The sequence below is a fragment of the Podarcis cretensis genome (genome assembly GCF_951804945.1).
Source record: "Podarcis cretensis genome assembly, chromosome: 14".
NCBI lineage: Eukaryota > Metazoa > Chordata > Lepidosauria > Squamata > Lacertidae > Podarcis > Podarcis cretensis.
Window position 1 is genome coordinate 31259434 of NC_137183.1, and position 22857 is coordinate 31282290.

General features: G+C 45.9%; 1 protein-coding gene across 2 annotated transcripts in view; it reads right to left on the reverse strand.

Moving 5' to 3' along the window:
* Positions 1–6648: 6648 nt before the first annotated feature.
* Positions 6649–22857, reverse strand: part of PRKCB (protein kinase C beta) — a 191039-nt gene continuing 174830 nt past the window's right edge. The window contains exon 17 of one of the 2 annotated variants that reach the window (XM_079952777.1): positions 6649–7344. In XM_079952777.1, the coding sequence (XP_079808903.1) occupies positions 7192–7344 (153 nt within the window). In that variant the 3' untranslated portion in view covers positions 6649–7191. Of the gene's footprint in view, positions 7345–9976; positions 17083–22857 lie in introns of those variants that run through there. The other variant, XM_079952776.1, reaches the window with a different exon arrangement.

Genomic DNA, 22857 nt, shown 5'->3' on the forward strand with positions numbered 1-22857 from the left:
ACCTTGCATAAAAAATGGACAAGAGACAAAGCTTTGTGTCTTTTGAGATTATGCTAATCTGGTGGCTACGTAGACAATTTATGCCCAAATCTTTCAAACATTCCAAGAATTGTGATTCTGTAAGTGGCACATTGTTTCATCACAGTCCCACTGGCGATGCAATCCTGCTTTGGAAAGAACAATACAGTGGTACCTCAGGTTAATAACTGAATTCATTCCAGAGGTCCGTTCTTAATCTGAAACTGTTCTTAACCTGAAGCACTACTTTAGCTAATTGGGCTTCCTGTTGCCGCCACGCTGCTGGCGTGCGATTTCTGTTCTCATCCTGAGGTAAAGTTCTTAACCCGAGGTACTATTTCTGGGTTAGCAGAGTCTGTAACCTGAAGCGTCTGTAACCTGAAGCATCTGGAACCCAAGGTACCACAGCAGTTATTGTTAATTTATCTTGAGTCTGAAATTGTGGTATATAAGGGAGCAGGATTAAGGGTGAGGGTGTGGAGGCTAGTTTCTTATACCATCTGTTTCACAACCTATAGTACAACATGTGAAAGCGCTGGATAAAGACTTCCAAAAGAGCTCTTTTGATGCAAGAAGGGGATCACAGCAGCCATAGCTCTTGATCTTTTAAGTTATGGTAGCCAGAAGGAAAGTGAGGTGCTGCTGCTGTGCCTATAAGAGTTGTGTAGGAAAAGGATTTGGGCTGGGTATGGCTTGCCACTGCAGGAATGGATAAAGGGGCAGAGCTGCAGCTCAGTGCTTAGAGCAGCTGCTTTGCATGCAGAAGGTCTCAGGTTCTGTCCCCAGCAGCATCTCCAGGTAGGGCAGGGACAGACTTCTGCCTGAAACCCCAGAGAGCTGCTGCCAGTTAGTGTTGACAATACTGAGCTTAGATGACCAATAGGTCTGACTCAGTAAAAGGCAGTTTTTTATATGGCAAATGTTGAATAATCCAGTTTTGCACAACTAGGAATGGCCTGGAGCCCTGCTGGTCACCCTATTTTATGGTCCAGAGAGATCCCATAAAAAACTCTTCTGTTTGAGGAGGGGGAAGGCTATGTCCTGGAAGTCAGTCAGTTCCTGGCAAAAACAGGTATGCTCTTCCCATGCAGAGCTGGAGATTTATTTAGCTCCTTTGCTTGCAGCATGGCAGCTTAATCTTTCTTTTTTTGGGGGGGGGGTTGTGTCACTGGATGCAAGGGGATAAGTGAGAGCATATTTTGAGCAGCTTTGACACTTGATGGACAAGCGGGGGCTCCATGTGCCTCTTTTTTCTCCCCCTTTTTCAACTGGCTGGGAGGAGGTGGAGTCCCTCCCAAATTCCTCTACAATTGGCTCCTTTCCCTGCATCATGTGACCTCAACCAGCTATGGCAAGAACTCCAGGGAGATTTCCTTGCATAATGTGCTGGAGGCTCAATCAAGCATTCGCCCTGAAGTGTGTCTGTGTGCACAAGGTCAGAGGGGGCAACACCTCCTTATCTTCAGAATGAGCTCCATTGTTCAGTGGTTGAAGCTGTAGTTTCAGGTTTCATCCTTGCACCTATTTCTATATGTATTATGGGGTAAGGACAATACCTCAGTTCTCTTAGGAACGTAAGAGCCTGCTGGATCAGGCCACTGGCCCATCTTGTAAAGCATCCTGTTCTCACAGTTGCCCATCAGATGCCTGTGGGAAAGCAGCAAGCAGAGCATGAGCATAAGAGCCCTCTCCCTTCCTGTGGTTTCCAGCAATTGGTAGTTGGAAGTGTTGCTGCCTCTAGCTGTGGAGGCAGAGCAGAGCCATCATGGCTAGTAGCCACTGACTGCCAGCTCCTCCATGAATTTGTCCAATCCTCATTTAAAGCCATTCAAGTTGATGGCCATCACTGCCTTTGGTGGGACAGTGAGAGTGAGTTCCACAGTTTAACTGTGCGCTGCATGGAAGACTTCCTTTTTTCCACTTGGAATCTTCCAACATTCAGCTGCATTGAATGTCCATGAATTGTAGCATTATGAGAAAGGGAGGAATTTTTTCTTCTGTCCATAGGAATAGAAAAGGTTGGTGGTAACATGTCTGGGGCAAAGATAACTTGTGGTGGAATTGTTTTTTCTCTTCCAGTCCACTGTCCTTCTTCACATGATGAGAGCAGGAGAAGGGAGCTTTTCAGAATACCTTGCAATAACTTTATAGAGCCTGCAATGTTGGCAGCCCCCAAAACACAGACACTTAATCAAAGGGATTTATATGTTTAGCATGCAGGGGATCATTTGAGTGTTTTAATTGTACTCACCAAGAGTGTATGACCAGTGAATTGGCAGAGAGAGAGTGTGTGTTCTGAAAAATGTTGGCAAGGATCTCCTTCCATATGGAAGCTGTGTCTGAGCTTTATTTTTTGCCCCAAGCTTTCCCCATGAAAACCTGCTCTTTAAAGATGAATTGGAGCAACCGTCAGTTTGGGTTTTCTGTGGATTGACGTTTGCTCCAAGTGAGCTTTAAAGAATGGGTTTTCATGGGGAAAGCTCTAGAGCAAAAACACACACAAAAGGGCACTGAGACATGGAGCTCTAAATCATGGACCATGCCTGGAAAGAGCAGAGGAAAGGTAAGAGTGGGTAAATCCCAGATTAGGGAAGGCTGCCATAGATGAAAAAAAAAAAAATCACTTTCGGGGAAGAAGAACAGCGTTTTCTACCTAAGCAGCAATTGCAGACCCTCTAAGTGTCCCTATTTTCCAGAGACAGTCCTGAATTTACAGAAGCCGTCCCAGTTTCAGATTTGTTCCCAGAAAGTTTCACTTTTCCTTAAGACGTCCCTATTTTCATTGGAGAAATGTTGGAGGGTTTGGAGTTATGTGACCCCCCCCCCCCAAGTCAAGGACATAAGTAACCATACAACCTTTAGAAGACATCTGAAGACACCCTGTATAGGGAAGTTTTTTAATAATGTTTTATTATGTTTTCATATATGCTGAAAGCCATCCAGAGTGGCTGGGGCAACCCAGTCAGATGGACGGGATATGTTGGAGAAATGTTGGAGGATATGCAATTGCTTTCTGTTGCTGATTAGCAAGAGATTAGCAAGAGAAAGGAGACCCCTGGGTAGATTGGTTTTCCTGAAAAGGAGTGGAAGTGCTTTGAACAGATGTCGATGCTCTTGTGTGGGCCAAGGTCTTGTGTTCAAATGTCTCCTTTCCACCACACTGTGCTGATCAGTGGTTGCTTTGCTATCACTGGTGTCCTGTTTGTCTGGTGTAGAGGCAAGTGTTGTAATCCTGTGCACACTTACCTGAGAGGAAGCTCCTTGGACTACCACTGAGTGGCCATGCACAGAGTTGCACCATTAGTGTGCGAACTCTGAAATCCCAATTTCAAGACTCACAAATCCACTAGGTGGGCCTGATGCAAGTGGCTCAACTTTCAAACCCTGCCTTGTTGTTGTTGTTGTTTAGTAGTTTAGTCGTGTCCGACTCTTCGTGACCCCATGGACCAGAGCACGCCAGGCCCTCCTGTCTTCCACTGCCTCCCGCAGTTTGGTCAGACTCATGTTTGTAGCTTCGAAGACACTATCCAACCATCTCGTCCTCTGTCGTCCCCTTCTCCTTGTGCCCTCCATCTTTCCCAACATCAGGGTCATTTCCAGGGAGTCTTCTCTTCTCATGAGGTGGCCAAAGTATTGGAGCCTCAGCTTCACGATCTGTCCTTCCAGTGAGCACTCAGGGCTGATTTCCTTAAGAATGGATCGGTTTGTTCTTCTTGCAGTCCAGGGGACTCTCAAGAGTCTCCTCCAGCACCATAATTCAAAGGAATCAATTCTTTGGCGATCTGCCTTCTTTATGGTCCAGCTCTCGCTTCCATACATCACTACTGGGAAAACCATAGCTTTTACTATACGGACCTTTGTTGGCAAGGTGATGTCTCTACTTTTTAAGATGCTGTCTAGGTTTGTCATTGCTTTCCTCCCAAGAAGCAGGCGTCTCTTAATTTCGTGGCTGCTGTCACCATCTGCAGTGATCATGGAGCCCAAGAAAGTAAAATCTCTCACTGCCTCCATTTCTTCTCCTTCTATTTGCCAGGAGGTGATGGGACCAGTGGCCATGATCTTCGTTTTTTTGATGTTGAGCTTCAGACCATATTTTGTGCTCTCCTCTTTCACCCTCAATAAAAGCTTCTTTAATTCCTCCTCACTCCTGCCTTAGCTTGGCATTATGGGCTGCCTTACATGGCTGTTGTTAGGATCATTGAGACGATGCCTGTGAAGTGCCTTGAACTTTTGGAATATGCTATATACCACTAGCAGGGGGCTTGTGGCCCTCCAGCTGCTGTTGGGCCCTAAATCCCATAATACCTGACCACTGGTCATGCTGGCTGGGGCTGTTGGGAGTTGGAGTCCAGCAACACCCAGAAAGCTGGAGCTTCCCCATCCTTATTCACACCAAGTCTTCATATGACTTACAGTGCTTCAGCAGCTCTGTGTGTGACTTCTCATCACCAGGTACTGTTGCAGCAGGTTTGTCATGGTCTTTGGCTAGACCAATAAACTAACACTGATTGTTTGATTAAGCCCCACTCATTACCAGGCATAGGAGCCAGCTCCTAGGGGCTGAGGTCCCTTCGTGCCCCCCCAATAAAATATTTGAGGGGTCTGCCCCCCCCCGTTGGTGGAAATTGCCATTCAAATGGTGTGTGCTCACCACATCTTCTGATTGCTTATGTGGGGTGGGGCTTATCTGCCCCTGCCGTATTTAATTCACATTGGCACCCCTGTTCTCAAGTAAGCGTGTAGAACAGAACTTTCCAAACTGAGTGTCATGAAACATTACATACCCTCCAACATTTCTACGATGAAAATAGGGACTTTCCATTCCATAATGATAATTTTACTGTTTATACCCCACACATCATACTGGGTCGCCCCAGCTTCTCTGGGCGGCTTCCAAAATATATAGAAACATAATAAAACATTAAACATTAAAAAAACCCCTTCCCTATACAGGATTGCCTTCAGACAGTTTTGGGGGTTAACTCCATACTCTCCAATTTTCTCCAATGAAAACAGGGGCATCATAAGGAAAAGTGGGACATTCTGGGATCAAAGCTTCTCTAAATCAGGGACGTGCCTGGAAAATAGAGACACTTGGAGGGTCTGCATGTTAGTGTGTCGGCTGCAATGTGCAGGTGTGTCATGCAAATGCTCCCTGCGTTCCTCCTGAGGCTAGAAAGGGGTTAGTTTAACCTCTGGTTTGCTAGTAAAACTGAAATACTGTGTCGTAAAAAGTGTGCCACCAGCATGAAAAGTTTGGAAAGCTCTGGTGTAGAGGATGGCAATTGCTGAGTCACTGAGATGCAGATGGCCTTCAAAGCCACCTAGTCCCCAAAAGATAATCCACAGGTTGAGGCTCTGTGGTTCTGTGCACACTTACCTGGGAACAAGGCCAGCTAGCACACAGTAGGATTTTATGCAAATCCTGATACAGAACTCCATACTCCAATATGGAGCCCCCTGGTGGCCCAGGAAAAGGGGTTAGATCAAAGGGATGTGTGCTTTGATCTCCATCATCAATTCACTGCTGTCCTGAACGTCTTTGTACTCCTCCAGGAAGGGGGATATCTCAACAGGAAGGGCCTTTTAGGTGGCAGGAGAGCTTCATGTCTGGAGGGAGCCTTTGTTTTCCCAAAGGACTTCTGGGATGGGGAGAGAGAATGAGGTTTTGCACAGAGGATCCACAATATATCTCCTGTCTTTACACTCACACACATGCATGGTGCCTTACTTTTAAAATTGGAAAAGAAACAAATATTTATGTTTGTGTGTATGAAAACCACTTTGAATTCTAATTTGGGCACAAGCTCAATTTCTACCCCCAGATGAAGGTCCACCTCATTCTTCTGGCTAGACTTTGCCATATGGTGCTATCTTCTTTGCATCTCCACCATAAGGATTCTCAAACCGATTATTAAAAATACCAGAAGGATTTTTTAAAAATAACATTCTAATTTTCCTTTTAAAAAATGCACAAGGTTTTGTATTACTAAAAGAGCAAGCCCTGAAAAAGGGAAAATTCGAACCTGTAATGGTTGCAGGGCCAGTGTGGTGTAGTGGTTAGAGTGTTGGACTAGGACCTGAGAGACCATGGTTCAAATCCCCACTTGGCCATGAAGCTCATTTGGTGACCTTGGGCTACTCTCTCACTCACAGCCTAAGCTACTTTGCAGGGTTGTTTTGAAGGTAAAATGGGTGAGGAGAAATATGTGTGCCACCTTCAGCTCCTGGGAGGAATGGTGGAAGAAAAATGTAATAGAATTAATTTTAAAAATTAAAACTAATTAATTTAGCCAACATTTGATCCAGGCAAGCCACCAGAATAAGCTCTCCTTCCTCTTGCGGAGACAGCGTCAATCACTTGGTCAAATTCTGAAAATTCTTCCATAACTATTGACTTGCAAAAATTTGTCTTAAATTAAAAAACAATTCATCATAGGGCACTGTTAAAACTGCCAATGGTTCCAATGATTTGAAAAGGCCATCTCCATTTTTTTCCTTACAAAAATGAAGAAGCAGAAACAACATTTACAAGAACATAGACAGAAATTCCATTTTTGGAAGTTTCCTGCCTGGATATTTGACGGGCAATTCCCAAATGTGTTGACAGAAACTAACGTGGAAGACAGATAGATTTCAAAAGATAAGCAAGTTTATGAAGCAGACGTCTTCACATCAACAGGGTTGACTCGGTTCAGTTCTGGCTTAAACAGAAACAAACGAACAGAAAGAATCTTGGGAAACAAGGTCACAGTCATTGCAAAACGCTGTGGCACGACGGCTGAGGATATTGACCATGCTTAGCATTCAAATAAGACAAGAAAACACTGGCATTTCAGTTTCATTTGAAAATACAAAGACAGTAGTAAAGTTGATATTTCGAGACAATACTCTTTGACATGTTTCAAAACTCTATTGGTAGTTTAGCCAACTAGCTAGAGATTCTAGAAACACTATTCCTTTTGCAGACCAGTCAAAGAACAAACCATATATTGCACACACAGAGGAGAAGTGGCCAAAGACAGACGTCCCTCTCTTCTCCAACGAGGGCATGTGGATGTCGGAACGGATGCACCATTAACCCCGGAAGACTCGTGTCCATATATACAAGGCAATCTGGAATTCAGGACTGTGATTACAAAAGCAGAGGACCAGAAGGATTTGCCACATCGCCTAAACATGAATGACAAACTCAGGGTTAGTGTAGGAGAATCCTGCAAACTCGTTCTGGTCCAAGTTCATGATGAAGAGTTTGTCGGTGGGCGTGAGTTCCACAGGCTGCCTCGTGAACTCCTTATCAAAGTTGGAAGTGTCGTGTTTGTCTTTCTGTTGGATGAAAAGCACAGGGTTAAAAAGGGAGGCCGAGGGAATGGAGCGGGGGAGCAGGGCAGAGGACTCCCCCCCCCCAACAAACCAGCCACCAGACCCATCAGGCAGCTCAGAAGAGGAGAGGGAAGGAATAGCCATTCCGATTTCGAAGGAGATATATTGATATGCCATCACCGTGGACCTGCAGCAATCACTGGGAGACAGTGGGCTCTGTGTCTCCGCAGGGATAAATATCCCCTTGTTTTGGACCGAACTTTCTACTTCCAAAAATGTGAGCAATGGTTACAATCCAAGTGTGTGCACACAACAATCTAGGAAGAGCAGATTTCTACTGCTGCTTTTGCAGCCTGAGTTCTCAAAGCATTTTTTAAGGCAAGGATAGGGAACCTCAGGTCTGGGAGCCAAAGCACTGCCCCCCCAGGTCAATCTGGCCCTCGGGACTCCCCCCAAACTATGCTCTTCTTGCTGGCCCTGTTCTACATGCTCCTTGAGTACTTATGCCGGGCTGGAATTTGTCCAAATTGTGATAATGCCTCTTGCTCGTCTGGAGTCGATGGGTGCCAAAAACTTGTGTGCGCCTGGAATGTAGCCTAAGTGTACACAGGTAACGGTCATATCCGTTGCTCCTCCCACTTTTGACTCTGACCACGCCCACCACTGACATGTGGCCTACAGAAAGCTGCCCACAAGTAAAGGTGGCCTCACTCATTTTAAAACTTTCTAAGCTGGTGAGGCTTGTGGTCTGATCCCAAGCATATGCTCATTTACTCAGAATGGCTATGATCTTCAGTGGTAAGCAGGTACGAAGCATGAGCTGGGAGTTCCCAGCTGGACACATCATTACGTGGCCTCAGGTATAGCTTGGTTCCCGCAGCCTCAGTCACCCCTTCTGTAGTTTGGGGGCAATAATCTGCTGGAGTGGATCATTATGAGAATTACAGAGACAATATATGTGCAGCACTTAGAGGAAGCTAGAAATTTATAGCAATAATTGCATATAAGAGTGCTACTTATTTTCTATTCGTATTAATAATACTATTAATGTAATGCATTTTTAATAGGAAAAGGGGGCTAGGAGTTTGGTGATGAGAACTGCTGCTCAGTTAACTGTCAGACTCACTCCCATCCCCTTGAGAGTGTGTGCACTCAACCCCTCTCTCCAGCACAGCCTACAAGTTTTATGTTTTATATATCAATTTTCAAACATTCTTCGGAAAGGCCATGCATTAAATTGGACATCTTACATTCCAGGTAGTGACATATTTATGCAGGGAGTGTATTTGCAGGAGGAAACAGTGAAAAACAGCAACACAGAGAGAAACAATTTTTTTCCATCTTGCACTGTATTGAATATCCCTAGAACGATGCTACTGCCCTTAGAGAGGGGCCAAGAAGTCATTCTCCTGTATGTGGTGATGAAGATGAAAATGATAGCAGCAGCAGTAGTAGGAATAATAATAATAATAATAATAATAATAATAGCAGCAGTCATAGTAGTTTCTTATTATGCAAACGTTTCATTGAATTTCATTGATTTGCAATACAGAGTTAGGAAAAGACTTGGTGAAGGAAGCATCCCTGTAAAACACAGTAAACTAGAGCCAGAAAACAAGGCATAAATGCTTCTGTTGCAGCAAGGGGAGCATTTTGCATGCTGAGGGGAGAGTTCTCTTCTTCTGCAGTACCAAGGACGGGGAACCTGTAGTCCTTCGGGCATGGCTGGGATTCCACAGACGTTGGTCAACATCCAGGGATAATCATAGGAACTGTAGGCCAATGACATCTGGATGTCTACAGATTCCCAGTTCTTGCACTACACCTTGTGGGCAGAAGCACTCTTGTGTAACTCCCTTTCATATCAATGGCGCTGGTGCAAAAGGACATCCTAGTTAATGGTGGTCATCGCTTGCTTTGTTATGTATATACATTCTACGAGGAAGCCAATCCAGGGATTCCCTGCCCAAATTCTATTATGCAATTAATAATGGTGCTGCAGTGAAAGGGGAAGCCTAGATGGCTTTCAACCTGGTGCCCACCAGATGTTTTGGGGAACATGCTTGCTGGTTTCCCACAGGCACTGGTTGGCCACTATGAGAACAGGACTAGATGGGCCACTGGCTGATCCAGCAAGCTCTTCTGATGTTCTTAGGAAAGTCTCGTGGTCCATATGGCTTCCCTTCAATTAGAGATTGGGTGGAAGACAGGGTGGTGAGTGCATGCATACACACATAGCTCAGTGGCAGAGCATCTGCCTTGCATGCAGAAGGCCTCAAGTTCAATCCCTGGCAGCTCCAGGTAGGGCTGGGAGGGAACCCTGCCTGAAATCCTGGAGAGCCACTGCCTATCTGTGTAGACCAGGCTTCCTCAAACTTGGCCCTCCAGATGTTTTGAGACTACAATTCCCATCATCCCTGACCACTGGTCCTGCTAGCTAGGGATCATGGGAGTTGTAGGCCAAAAACATCTGGAGGGCTGAGTTTGAGGAAGCCTGGTGTAAACAATACTGAGCTAGATGGACCAGGCGTCTGATTCAGTATAGAAGAGCTTCCTGTATTCCTACGCAAGAAAACCCTTGAGTGTACATTCTCGGGATCAGAGCTAGTTTTTACAAACAAACAAACAAACAAACAAACAAACAAACAAACAAACATTTGCCAAACAATAATCACTTTCTATAATTTCTCTTGGATTCTATAGCCATTAAGGTTGTCAGAATTTGGAAGCATGCCCTCCCAGAGAGGCCTCTGCTTGGTGGTTGCATCATAGTAGGTCTGTCACCTACCCACATCTAAACTATGGGGGCTGGAGCAGCTGAACCAGCATTCACAGCCTCCGGCATTACTCCTGCCTGGCTGCTGATTAAATGCCAACATGGCTGAAGTCATTAGGACCATATGAATGAGCAAGCTTTTGTGGGATGAACAGCCTACTAATGTGTGGTAGAGCATGTAGCAAAATGGCCACTTATTAAGGACCCTGAGATGGGTGAAACATCCAATCACATATTTAATGTAGGTGTTTTCTGACACACAGCTGAGATGATGACAGACTCTCATGTTGCAAAGGTCTGACTTTTCAATGAGAAGTTGTGCAAGCCACAGCTCATCACTTAAGTTTCTTTTTGCTATGTGGCCCAGGAAGTCGGAAGCTGTGTTCTCACCACACTTGCCTGTGATTGACATGAGAGCATTCCATGCAAATGGATAGGGAAGGGCCATAGCTCAAAGGAAGAACAGCTGCTTGGCATGCTGAAGGCCCCAGATTCAATCCCTGCCACCCTCAGGTCAAAGAATCTTTGATAAAAACTAAGTGAGCATAGCAGGATGATGTTGTAGTCCAAAACATCTGGAGGGCACCAGGTCGGAGAAGCTGGTTGAAAATGACTGGCTTCTCCATGAAATTATTTCAGTCATAAAGGAGTCTTGTAACAGGGCTCTGTCCCCTGACCACATAACTTACCCCTATGAGCTCCATCCCTTTAGTAGCCAAGAGCAGTTTTCTCTTGCAGCAGGGTTCTCTTACACCCTCCAAAGCGTCATTCATGCAGTAGGAGCTGAAATACCTTGGAGGAATGTCATCAACCCCAGTAGGCAGGACGTGGTCAGATGGGCCAATGACTTGAGTTGATTGACGGCCAAACCCATTTCTTGGTGGTTTCATCACTCTCTGGTTGACCTCAGCTATTTGTCCCAAGCCATCCCCATTACCACTAGCGCTTAAACAAGTAATTAGCTCATCTCTTTGCACATTCAGTATCTTATAAAAGTTGGATCTGGGCTGAAGCAGGCTATATTTTGATCCCCGATGAGATTCTAACCATTTTAAGGGATCCCCACCTTAGGTATAATAATCCTGTCTGACAGACACTTAAAGAAATAAATAAGTTTCAGGCTGGCTCTATATCTTCCCAGACTCAGAGAATGAGTTAACATATACCTTACAGATTTACCAAATGCTTGTTTAAGATAATAAGGGAGACCAAGATAAAAAGAGAAGTTTGTTTCAAAAATGACAGCAGGCATGTTTAGGTCTTCAGTGGGTTGGTTGCACCAGGGATACTGATGTTACTGAGGGCTATTGCCCAGTAACTTTTTTTTGGCAGCACCATCTGTTTCATGTTTACTTGGAGCTGCCTTCTGCCAAGTTGAATCAATGGTCCATCTATCTCTGTAATGTCTACACTGACTGGCAGCAGTTCCCCAGCGTTTCAGGCAGGGGAGGCTCCTAGCCCTACCTAAAGGTGCCAAGGATTGAGCCTGGGGACCTTCTGCAGTGAAAGCAGATGGTCTACCACTAAGCTAAGATTCTAGTCCTCATGATTTTGAATAGAAGGCTGATTTAAATAGGAACACTGGAAGCTACCTTATCCTAACCACTGGTCTACCCAGTTCAGTATTGTTTACACTGACTGGCAGTGGCTCTCCAGGGTTTCAGGAAGGAGACATTCCCAGCCATACTTAGAGATGCTTCCAGGGATTGAACCTGGGCCCTTCTGCATGCAGAGCAAGTGCTCTGCCACCAATCCATGGCCCTTACTCAAATGCAATGAGACTGACTCCCAGCCCCAAACTGCAATCCAAGTCAGACCCATTGACTCCTAGGTAAGTGAGTGTAAGATTGCAGCAACGGTCAGCTCATTGTATTCCATGGGAAAACCCAAGTAGCCATTTGTTCAGCTTTAAATAGCAGCTTTCATGGGGAAAGCTCTGGAGTGTGTGTACTCAGACATGGAGCTTTAAAGTGAGGACTTGTACCTGGAAAGAGTGGGGCAAAAGGTAAGTGCAGATAAGTCCATCACCAGATACATCCCAAGGCTGCTATTTGCTCACAAGGACATCTGCCTCCAGAGCAAAACCACAGGCTGCTGATGTCTCATGCAATGACCAGGTGGGACCTGATGAGGCAAACACTTTGGGGGTGCCCCCCCATCAAAAACATCATCAACAGTTTTGAAATGCCTAGCAGAGGAAGGCTGCTTCCTTTGCGGAGAACGAGAGAACAAAGGTATGATCTTCCATTCTTTGGCTTGAACGAAGTTCGGCCTTATGGCAGGCATAGGCAAACTCAGCCCTCCAGATGTTTTGGGACTACAACTCCCATGGTCCCTAGCTAACAGGACCAGTGGTCAGGGATGATGGGAATTGTAGTCTCAAAACATCTGGAGGGCTGAGTTTGCCTATGCCTGCCTTATGGCTTCTTATGCTGGCTGTTCAATAGTTGGGCAGGAGACAAAGTCACAGCACCTTCCCTTTCTAGTGGGAAGCCCATCCAATTTTTGCATACATTTACAGGGCAGGGAGCATGGAATTTAGTTCAGCAAAGGAGCAGGCTAATTGGACCACCCAAATCTTTCCACCTCACTCAAGAAGGGTTGACTAGTGACACACCTATTGTGCAAACCTGGTCCACTTGATTGCCAGCCTCAGAGTTGCTGCACTGGATCAATGTCAATGGTAGGGATGGAGAATGGAGACGAGAGTGTTCATCTGGATCCATCCAAAAGCATGTTAACTCCAAGTGGCTTAAATTTCATTGTAAGATGTGACTTCGTGGCTCCCAGACCAGGCTGCTCCAGGTATGTAGATGCTACAGATAGATTGTACCCTGTCCTGATAGGTTACGTTCTCTCAGAAGGTCCCAATGAACCCAGAAGCTCAAAGGGTCCACAGCTGTGATGAGTTTCCTGGAGGAAGGCTTTTTAAGATTGGGCTTCTCATCAGTACCTGTTAGGCTCTTCCACCCAGATTATCTAGTGTATAAAACTGCTTAGATAGACTTTCCCACAAACTGAAATGCAGAACTGAAATTTCAGTCTGGAGAGGGGAGCACTTTCTTTTTCCTTAAAAAAACACAAACTGATCACATCAAACAATTTTATAAAAGCAGTAATAAGGCCTTGTTGAAAGAACACTTTCAAGCTCACAACATTAAGGACTTCACATGCTAAGTTTAGTAGTTTAGTTCATACTTCCCCAAACCCTCCCAATGTTTTGGACTACAATTCACATTGAACCCAGCATCATATGGCCATGCTAGCTGGGGCTGATGGGAGTTGTAGTCCAAAACATCTGGAAGGCACCAGGTTGCGTTGGAAAGCTGGCTGAGACCCTGGAGTATAATTCTGAGCACCCCCACCTGGAAATGTTTTCAAATTTGAACTCTGTAAATTGTTTGCAAACAGATTCGAGCCGTGATTCTGCTTGCAATTTTCTTCTGCAGTAACTCCCATGCCTATCACCATACTGTCATTTAGTCTCGTTTACAAATAAATTGAGTTTTCCTCCAACCAAGATTTCTGACTCTTTATTTTATAATTGTATCTGGAAAAAAAAAATTGGCACATGAACAACTCAAAGCGAACGGTAAGTGAAGAACCCCTCCCCACCCCCAAAGAGAGAATAAAAGGTGTCCGAGCAGCATCAGAGTCTTAAAAGAACCCATTTCATTTTCCTTCAAGGTTGCCAGCCCTACTGGCAAAGGAGAATTCCAGTGGCAAGTCTTTGTTACTTTCAGAAGATTAGTTGAGACAATAAAATAAAATAAAATAAAATACAGCTTCAGTCAAGTTACACAAATACTGTTTGGACTTTTAAATATCAGCTTCATTTTAGTAAAAATACTCAGGTTTTTGACACACGTAAAGCGCAGTGGAACAGACAGGAGTTTGTCGATTTGGCAACTGGACAGACAGCACCCCACCCCACCCCACCCCAAATACTTTTAAGGAAAGAAACCCACAAAGGTTTGATAGGGTAACGTCGACACCGTGACATGAGTGGTAGATACTAGGGTGACCATTGGTTCCAAAGCATTCACAGGAAATCCTGCCATCTTGTTCAGCTTTGCTGGACTAGATTATAGTCGACTGATGGGTTATGGGCAGGGAATTGACTGACACAGCCCTGCCTGCGTGTGATACTGTTCTTTCTTCCCGGGAGCTCAGGCATCAGTCTGCGTGTGGTTAGAAATTAGCCTGAAACTCTGGGAGCCCACACTGAGCTGCAGCCTCTGCTTGGGAAGAAGCCCCTGGTCAACTGCTTGCCACCAGCTCAGCATCAACCTGGGCTGAGAAGCAGGATGTTGCTGGCCCCTTTGGGCTGCAAACCACGGAAAATGGATAGCGAGAAGTTCTCTCTCTCTCTCTCATGCAACCCAGAGCTTTGCAACTTAAGGAAGAGCATATGGGGCTACCTGGCAAAGAGTCAGACCCACCGGGACCAGCTAGCTCAGAATTGTCTACACTGATCAGCAGCAGTGGCTCTCTGGGGTTTCAGACAAGGGAATGTTTCCAGCCCTTGCTGCAGATGCCATTGGCAACTGACCTTCTGCATGCCAAGCAGATGCTCTACCACTAAGCTACAGCACGGCAAATCTGCCAGTTTCAGTTCACCTCAAGTTCTCATTTATCCAATCTTAAGACGACTTCTCCACATTTCCAAATCTGTTTGCAATTTTTATTTTTATTTTTAAAAGCCCTCAAGAAAATTTGTCACCATTTAAAGGCTCATCCTCACATAGTTTTTACCCTGCTCTTTCCAGGCACAGCTCTGCACTTTTAAGTTACATGTCCGAGCGTCCTTTTTTGGCCATGAAGACTTCCCTACAAAACCCCCCTGCTCTTTAAAGCTGAAGTGCAACAAATGGCAATTAGGGTTTTCCATGGATTGTGGGTTTTCATGAGGAAAGCTCTGGAGGAGACAAAAGGCTGCTCAGACATGTAGCTTTAAAATACGGACCGTGTCCGGAAAGCACGGAGGAAAGAAAGGTGAGTGTGGATATGCCTTGAGTGCAAGTATCTCCTAATATGCACATTTTTTGTATGCAATTTTCCCACAGTGTGGGAAACAGGACGTTGAACTTGAGGGACCCCTGGTCTGATCCAGTTTCAGGGCACTCTTTAGTTTCTTAGGGGCAAAATAAACAACACAGCATCTCAAGCCATGTGTTAAAATACAGGCCCTGTCAGATTCCTGTCAAGTTATCTCTGGGAATGCATGTGCACAATTTAAAGTGAAGTATGGAGTGGAAGCGGGGAGGTTGAACCCAAGAACAGCCTCCTGGATCAGGCTAATGGCCCTTCTAGTCCAGCATCCTGTTCTCACAGCGGCCAACTGGATGCCCCTATGGGAAAACCAGAAGCAGGACCCAAGCGCAAGAGTGGCTCTCCAGTCCTGTGGTTTCCAGCAACTGGTATTCAGAAGCATTGCTGTCTCTGATCATGAAGGCAGAGTATAGCCATCCTGGCTAGTAGCCATCAATAGCCCTCTCCTGTATGTATTTGTCCAATCCCCTTTTAAAACCATCCAATCACTGTCTCCTGTAAAAGCAGAGTTTGCCTATGTGCTGTGTAAATAAGTACTTAATGCTGACTCTTTACCTTGCTCTCCCTTCCCCCAAAGCATCCTGGGAACTGTAGTTTGATGAGGACGCTGAAAATGCTCTGTAAGAGATCATCCCCTCCCCAGCAATTCCCATGGCTCCTCAGGGATAATGCTCATAAGAACACAATAAAATCTTGCTGGATCAGGCCAGTGGCTCATCTAGTCCAACTTCCTAGTCGCTCATCTAGTTGATTTCCCATAGGCCAACCAGATGCCTGTGGGAATCCAGCAAGACCCCTCTCCCCTTCTGTGACCTCCAGAAACTGCTATTCAGCTTGTGTATGTGTAGATCCAGGCATGCCCCGCCCCCCAAGTCTCCTTCACTTCATGGAGATTTATGGGGTCCTACATCCTGGCTGTGCTTCCTGCACCCCCACATGCAAAGCCAAAGGGAGAAAACTCAGCAACGTCAATTTGCAATGCAAAGGCAATCTGCAGCCGTTCCTGTGCAGCTGCAGTAAAAAAAATGGCTGTGGGCTGCATCTGCATTCAGGCTGGATTCAGTCGGGTTGCAAGGACTTGAAAGGAAACGGGTTCATGTGTGCTGAATGATCCCTCCTCCCAAAGGTTCCCCAACTTTTTCTGGAGATAGCACCCTTTGAAAAAATGCGGGAGGGATTCCGCAATGAATTTTGTAAAAGCAAGCAAAATAGCCCAGCCTGCAAAAGTGAAAAGGCAGTAAGAGCCGGTCCTTTTGCAAAGTACGTAATAGAGGCAGAGAAGGATGGCAGCATCTGCAGGATTTCTACAAGTTATTAAATTAATCCACTGCTTGTCTCCTAATCTAAGGGTGGGGAACCGTGACTCTCCAGATGTTGTTGGACTGCAACTCCCAGCAGTCCCACCCGGCATGGGCTAAGGTCAGAGATGATGGGATGTGGAGTCCAGCCACATATGGAGGACCACAGCCCCCCTGCTCTAAAGCAAGGACTAGGTGGGTTTTCTCAGGCTGATTTTGAAGCAAATTGGCTTTCTTCCCAAGCCTTGTGTCCCATCCCAAGTGTTATTAAGCCTACAGAAAGAAGCATCTTTCTTTTCCCCACAGTCTTTGAAACATGGTCATTCTAGTATCACCACAAAATAAATTCAGATCATGACGGCTAATGGTTTGCAACAGAGGATGTCACCACAACAGCTGCCGGGAGCAGATGGTAATGGATGCGGGAGGGTGATGCTTATGGTCTACAATGGCTACTTAGCTCTTGACTTCAGCTTTAAAAAACTCAGAGTTACAAAAGGAAAATCCTTCGAATTCTGATTGGTCAATGTTCCTGATGACTTCCTGGTCGGGTGGTGTTAAGACAGGTGGGTGGCGAGTGAAAAACCGGTCGAAGTTTTCGGCGTTTCGTCCGCACTATGAAAGGGGAAAAAAAGAACTCATGGTAGGTGGCGAAAAGGGGGAAAGAAAAGCGGGAGGAGGAGGAAAAAAAACAAAAACAAAACCAACCCAAATGCAAAAGTCGGAGGTGGTTTTTGCCACATCCCCACCCCGTCCCAGGCTCCAGCCCCCCACCCCCAGCCCTGGTGGTCAGGCAAAGTATCTCCAAATGAGCAAAACGAGGTGAACGAAAAAAGAAACAATGCAAAATACTTATGACTCCTTTGGCAGGAGGGTGGATCTGATTGCAACCGCGGAGTATTTTGTCATGGAGGTGCTGGGGAACTGATAAGCTGTCAGCCAGCCACCCGGCAAGTAATTGTAGGAGAAGGATGAGATGACAGGGCAATTACTTGCAGAACTCCACCAGCCGCATGCAATACCATACCTGTCCCAGAATGTGCCACATGCATGGGAAGGTGTGTGTGTAGGGGGGTGGCATCTCTCTTTTGGAAAAACAAACACATTATACTTGTATATCCTGCTCCTGCACAGAGTTCTCCATCGTCTCCTATCCAAGGGACAGATCAGGTTCACACCCGCTTAGCTTCAGCCAGGCTGCAGCCTCAGGTGTCCCCAGACCGCACCCTCTTGCAAAAAAAAGAGAGACTGGAATTTCAGCAACATGCTTCCGGGGACCTGTGCCCCCACTCCATTTTAAGCCCAATCAGAAGGTCGGCGGTTTGAATCCCCATGACAGGGTGAGCTCCTGTTGTTCGGTCCCTGCTCCTGCCAACCTAGCAGTTCGAAAGCACGAAGTGCAAGTAGATAAATAAGTACCACTCCAGCGGGAAGGTAAACGGCGTTTCCGTGCACTGCTCTGGTTTCCCAGAAGCAGCTTAGTCATGCTAGCCACATGAGCCGGAAGCTGTATGCCGGCTCCCTCAGCCAATAAAGCGAGATGAGCGCCGCAACCCCAGAGTCAGCCACGACTGGACCTAATGGTCAGGGGTTCCTTTACCTTTACCTTTTTAAAAACCGGCTGCTTAATCTGACAAGGCACCAAGGGGATACCACTACTGAGAACCACTGCCCACTTCTGGGCACATAGGTTCACCCCAATCTCCCCTCAGCAAAGCCAGGAAATCTGCTGTGAGAACAACAGTATTTCAATTACCAAGGAGTCCAAACTAGGCACTGTGACACACCTGTCTGTTTACCCCTCTTCTCTTCCAACTGTAACATTGAGTCATAAGCCCTCATTTTGCATATTTTCCAGGCCCTTCCCCCACCCCACCTCACATGAATGGCTGCTTCTGGAAGGGAAGGAAACCAAGGAAAGGACGATGTCACACATGGCAGGGAGGACCAAACTGGTCGAGATAGCAAGCCAGTTGTGCGATCCCCTCGCCCCCACAGCAGATCGCAAGTGCAGACGCTATAATGTCTACTTTGAGGCTGGGTTCCTCGGAGGAAGAGTTTGATCAGCCAGTCATTACAGTGATAGCTTGGTGCATCTGCTGAGTCATTTCGTTGAGCAGCACCACTTATGCAAGTTCTCAAGATTTCATTTCATGAAAACACTTACGGCACACCCATTTTGAGACAAATCAAGTTTTGGTGGCTGAGGGCCATTGTTTGTAAGAACCAATGATTAAAGAAGAATTCCAGCATAGTTTCAGTTTCCCTCTGTTTCCCAAGTTTTCCCCATTAATTTGTGATTTCCTCCATCCCCCCAAAAGAAGTCTGCATGAAAATTTGTTTGCATTTCCCCGAGAGTGCGCATTTTTGCACGTGATTCTGTCTAATGCAAGCATTTTAAATTTTTTTGCAACCAATTTTCCCAACATAAGGTAGTTTTGAACATTATTGTCACCAGGATATGCATTTTTAGAGAACTGCACCATAAAATTCAGAGCAGTGTGGAGTTCCAAGGATAGCCATGTGCTTCAGTTTGTTCACTGGCCGGCAATTGCAAATTGAGTACATCCAAAGTAACAAGAGAACAGGAAAAAATTATCTTCCTGCCCCCCACCCAAATCCCTATAATCCAAGCCTTTGCCTGCGCCTACTGGGCTGTTTGGGTTGCGATCTATCAGCTCTGAAAAGAGGACCTTTAAGTGTCTAGCTCATACATTGCAAGCTCAGAGAGGATGCTTTTAAGGGAACACAAGAACATCTTCTATGGGATTCAACTCTGCCAATCAAAGGGCCTGTCAGCGTCAGCATTAATGGCTTCCCTTTAATGGTGACTGAACTGTTGTTCATATCAAACGGACCATCTAAGCCTTGCTCTCTTGGCGTGATGCCCTCAGAGGAAATGGAGGCGCTTAGAAGTACCGTACATCCCTCCTTCACACACACACACAGTTTTTAAAAAGTAGCCACTCATCCCAGGCAGTAGCTTTTTTCACCGCTGTTTTTTCACCCCCTGCATGGTATTTAACTTTCATTTGCTAAGAAAAACAATTTGCATTTTTAATAAACGTAACAGCAGGCTCTTAAAAAAAATTAATTATTCAAGGCAAACACTTGCAAACTGTCAAGCCTCTTCAGCTTCTCACAACTGGGAGCTTGTAGCGGGGAAAGGAGGCTACTCTGGGGTCCACGTATTCCTTCCCCAAATCCCATGACCACCGCATGATCTTTCAGCAAAAGGTGCCCCACCACCAACCTTCCTTTCCAGAGATCCAAGCAGAAAGCTGTTCCCATCATGCTGAGTCCACTGGAACCCAGAAAGTGGCCTCATACCAGGTTCCAATATTTGCCCATCAAACAGATTAATGCCATCTCTGAGGGGTATTGGCCCTCCAGTGTCATGGGCAAAAAAGGTCTTCTCAATCTCTCTCTCTCTCTCTCTCTCTCTCTCTCTCTCTCTCTCTCTCTGGCCATAACCAGAGATTGAACTCACAACCTTTCCCATGAAAAGCATAATAATTTTGTCCACCAGTGAAATACAGTCCCTCCCCATAACCATTGGAGGTAGTGTTGACTGAGGTCTGATTTCAGCAGAGACATTTACCATGGGCTACAGCTGGAAGGTACCCAAGGGTCATCTAATCCAACCCCCTGCCATGCAGGAATTGCAGCTAAATAATTCCTGACAGATGACCACCCAACTTCTGCTTAAAAACCTCCAATGAAGGAGAGTCCAACACCTTCCAAGGAAGTCCCTTAGATTCTTTTGGAATCTTAGGAAAGGTTGGATTCTTTTAGAACCTGCAGCTGTATCCAATCTTAGTGCTAGGTTAAAGTCACTTAGCGGTATACTTGTTCCACTGGTTTTGCACCAGTGAAATGTTGTTGCATGAGATAACGCATAAGCAGGTTGCTGGCAACTTTGTGGCACAACGGATTGCGAAATTCATGGTGCAATCCGTTTCTGTTAGCGCAGGTATGGCGTTGGATTCATCTGTTGTGCAACATTAAAACTCACTTTGCACTAGAGGACAGAGAGTGTTGGATAGAGCCCTATGCCTGGAAAATCCATGAGCTAATTCGCATCCCCAAAGAGGCCTATCGAAAATATGAGAAGAGCAGATATGCTGTGTTTTGGCTTGTGGTCTCTGGAAGCACAGATAGCCTGAGACCTGGATATGCCCCCTGCCACAAGGAGAACCTAATTTCCTAAGGCCAGTGGGGGCTGCTAACTTCTAGACATCTGGTCCTGCTGAAATAAATAAAAGGAGAGGGGCCTTCTCAGGGATGGTCTCTCCTTAGATAGGCTCCTAGGCAAGCCCTGGATCAAATCTCAATTATGCCCCAACTAGGAACACGGGAAGATACCATATACCAAGTCAAACCAATGGTCCATCTAGCCCAGTGTTGTCTACACTGGCTGGCAGTGGGCTTCCAGGGTTTGAGGCAGGGACTCTTTCCAAGCCCTTCCTATAGATGCCATTGGGGGTTGAACCTGGGACGTTCTGCATGCAAAGCAGGTTGTGCTGTATTGAAGGCGAGCTGCTCCAGAAGCTGTGCTTATGCCATGTTGGCACTCAAGATAACCCTTTCATTAATCAAAAGCTGCTGTGGTTCTGGGCTCATACATCTTCAGATATGCCTGCTTTGATATACTAACTGGCTTGCTTTGATGGTACCCTTATCCATGGGAACTGGGATGTTGGGCTCCGAGCCCAGAAGAGGAACTATCTGTAATGTTTTGGGTACCGGCCACCTGCAGCCTGGCCATCTCCTTGCTGTGGAGCTTGTCCCATGGAAGGCTTTGAGCTGGGCCAAGGGGAATTGAAAGGCTGCTGTGCTGTAAGCCAATGCCTTTCTTCAATAAAAGCATCAGAACTGGCCATTCTGGTGTCTTTTGGATCCTCCCGCGTCTCACAAACTCCCACAAGCTTTCCTCCAGCTCTGCAACTGTGGTTTGGGTTTACAACATGGGTGCCCTGCCAATGGCCTTTCCCCAAGCTGGGCAAGCTCTCAGCCTGCACTTCTTCCCTCTTCAATAATGATCTACCAAAGAGTGTTATCGGGAAAATCTCTAAAACCATGTCAGGGAAACGCTTTGGAGATTCTGCAGCGTTCTATAGTGTGACAAGTGTCACTCTTACTCAGGGGCCGGTGGGAAAGCAAAGCATGTTGGGGGAAGGAGCAAGAGCCCCTCTTTATCGCCCCCCCTCTTTGAGTGCAGGAGCCAAACAGCAATCCTGTAACGAAGGTGCAAGGTTGCTCTTGCCATTTTCATTTTGGATAGCGGAGTCTGCAGCTCACAGCTGCAAGAGGAGGAGTTTCATCAGCACGTGCACTGAAGCTTATCTTCCCAAGAAACATGCACAGGGTGTCTAAGAGCTGGATGTGCAGAACGGCTGTAAAAGGTAGCTAGCAGCCTGCCTGGATGTCTGTGTTTTTCTTTAAGCAGCTATTTTTTGGGGGGTGGTTATTAAGCCTTGGACATTTTTGAAAGCTGCTTCAAGCGCCTTCTCCACAAGCCACAAGTCTGCAACTGCGGAGAACTTCTTTTCCACATGATTCACGTCCCAGAAGACAGCTTCAAAGACATTCGTCTCCTCTAACCCGACCTGACAGCGGCAAGTCTCACGGAGAATGACATTCGGAAATCAAAATGATTGAACAGCTCATGTGTTCCCAGGAGCCCTTGCTTCCATGCAGGCATGTGTGTGTGTGTGTGTGTGTGAGAGATACTCATCATAATCATAGAATCACAGAACTGTAGAGTTGGAAGGGACCCCTGCATTGTAGGAATCAACCCCCTTAAGACAGATGGAAAGCACCTACTTAGCAGCACCATCCATGGATCAAATCTGAACATGGGGAATCACTTCCAAGAGGTATTCATGGTGGCTCTTTATGTTTGCTTACTGCCTTGGAGGTTCACCAAACTAGCTGACCTGAAAAAGGTTTACCTAGCAGCAAAATGGGCAAGTGTTTCTGTGGACAAGCATTTGTAGGTCGGGCTTGGGGAGTGGGAAATGAAATGCAGAATGGTTATTTACTGGCCATAATAAATGATCATCCTATAAGATTCTTTAGGCCAATCCCCTCCAACCTATTGTCCATATTGTTTTTTTAATAGGACAGCATCTACACTTTGGAACTCCCTGCCTATTGACACCAGGCAAGCACTTTCGCTGTGCTCGTTCTGGTGCCTGCTACAAACATTCTTGTTTAGACAAGCCTACCCAGATGTTTCAAAAGTTGATGTGATTTTTAATCTGTCCTCAGTCTGTTGTTATTTTGCCTTCCTGCAAGTTTTACCTTATTGTTAATTCTTCTTATGGTTTTGTCTTTTTTTGTAAACCATCTATGCTCCAAAAATGGAGCCATCCTCAGTCATGTCTT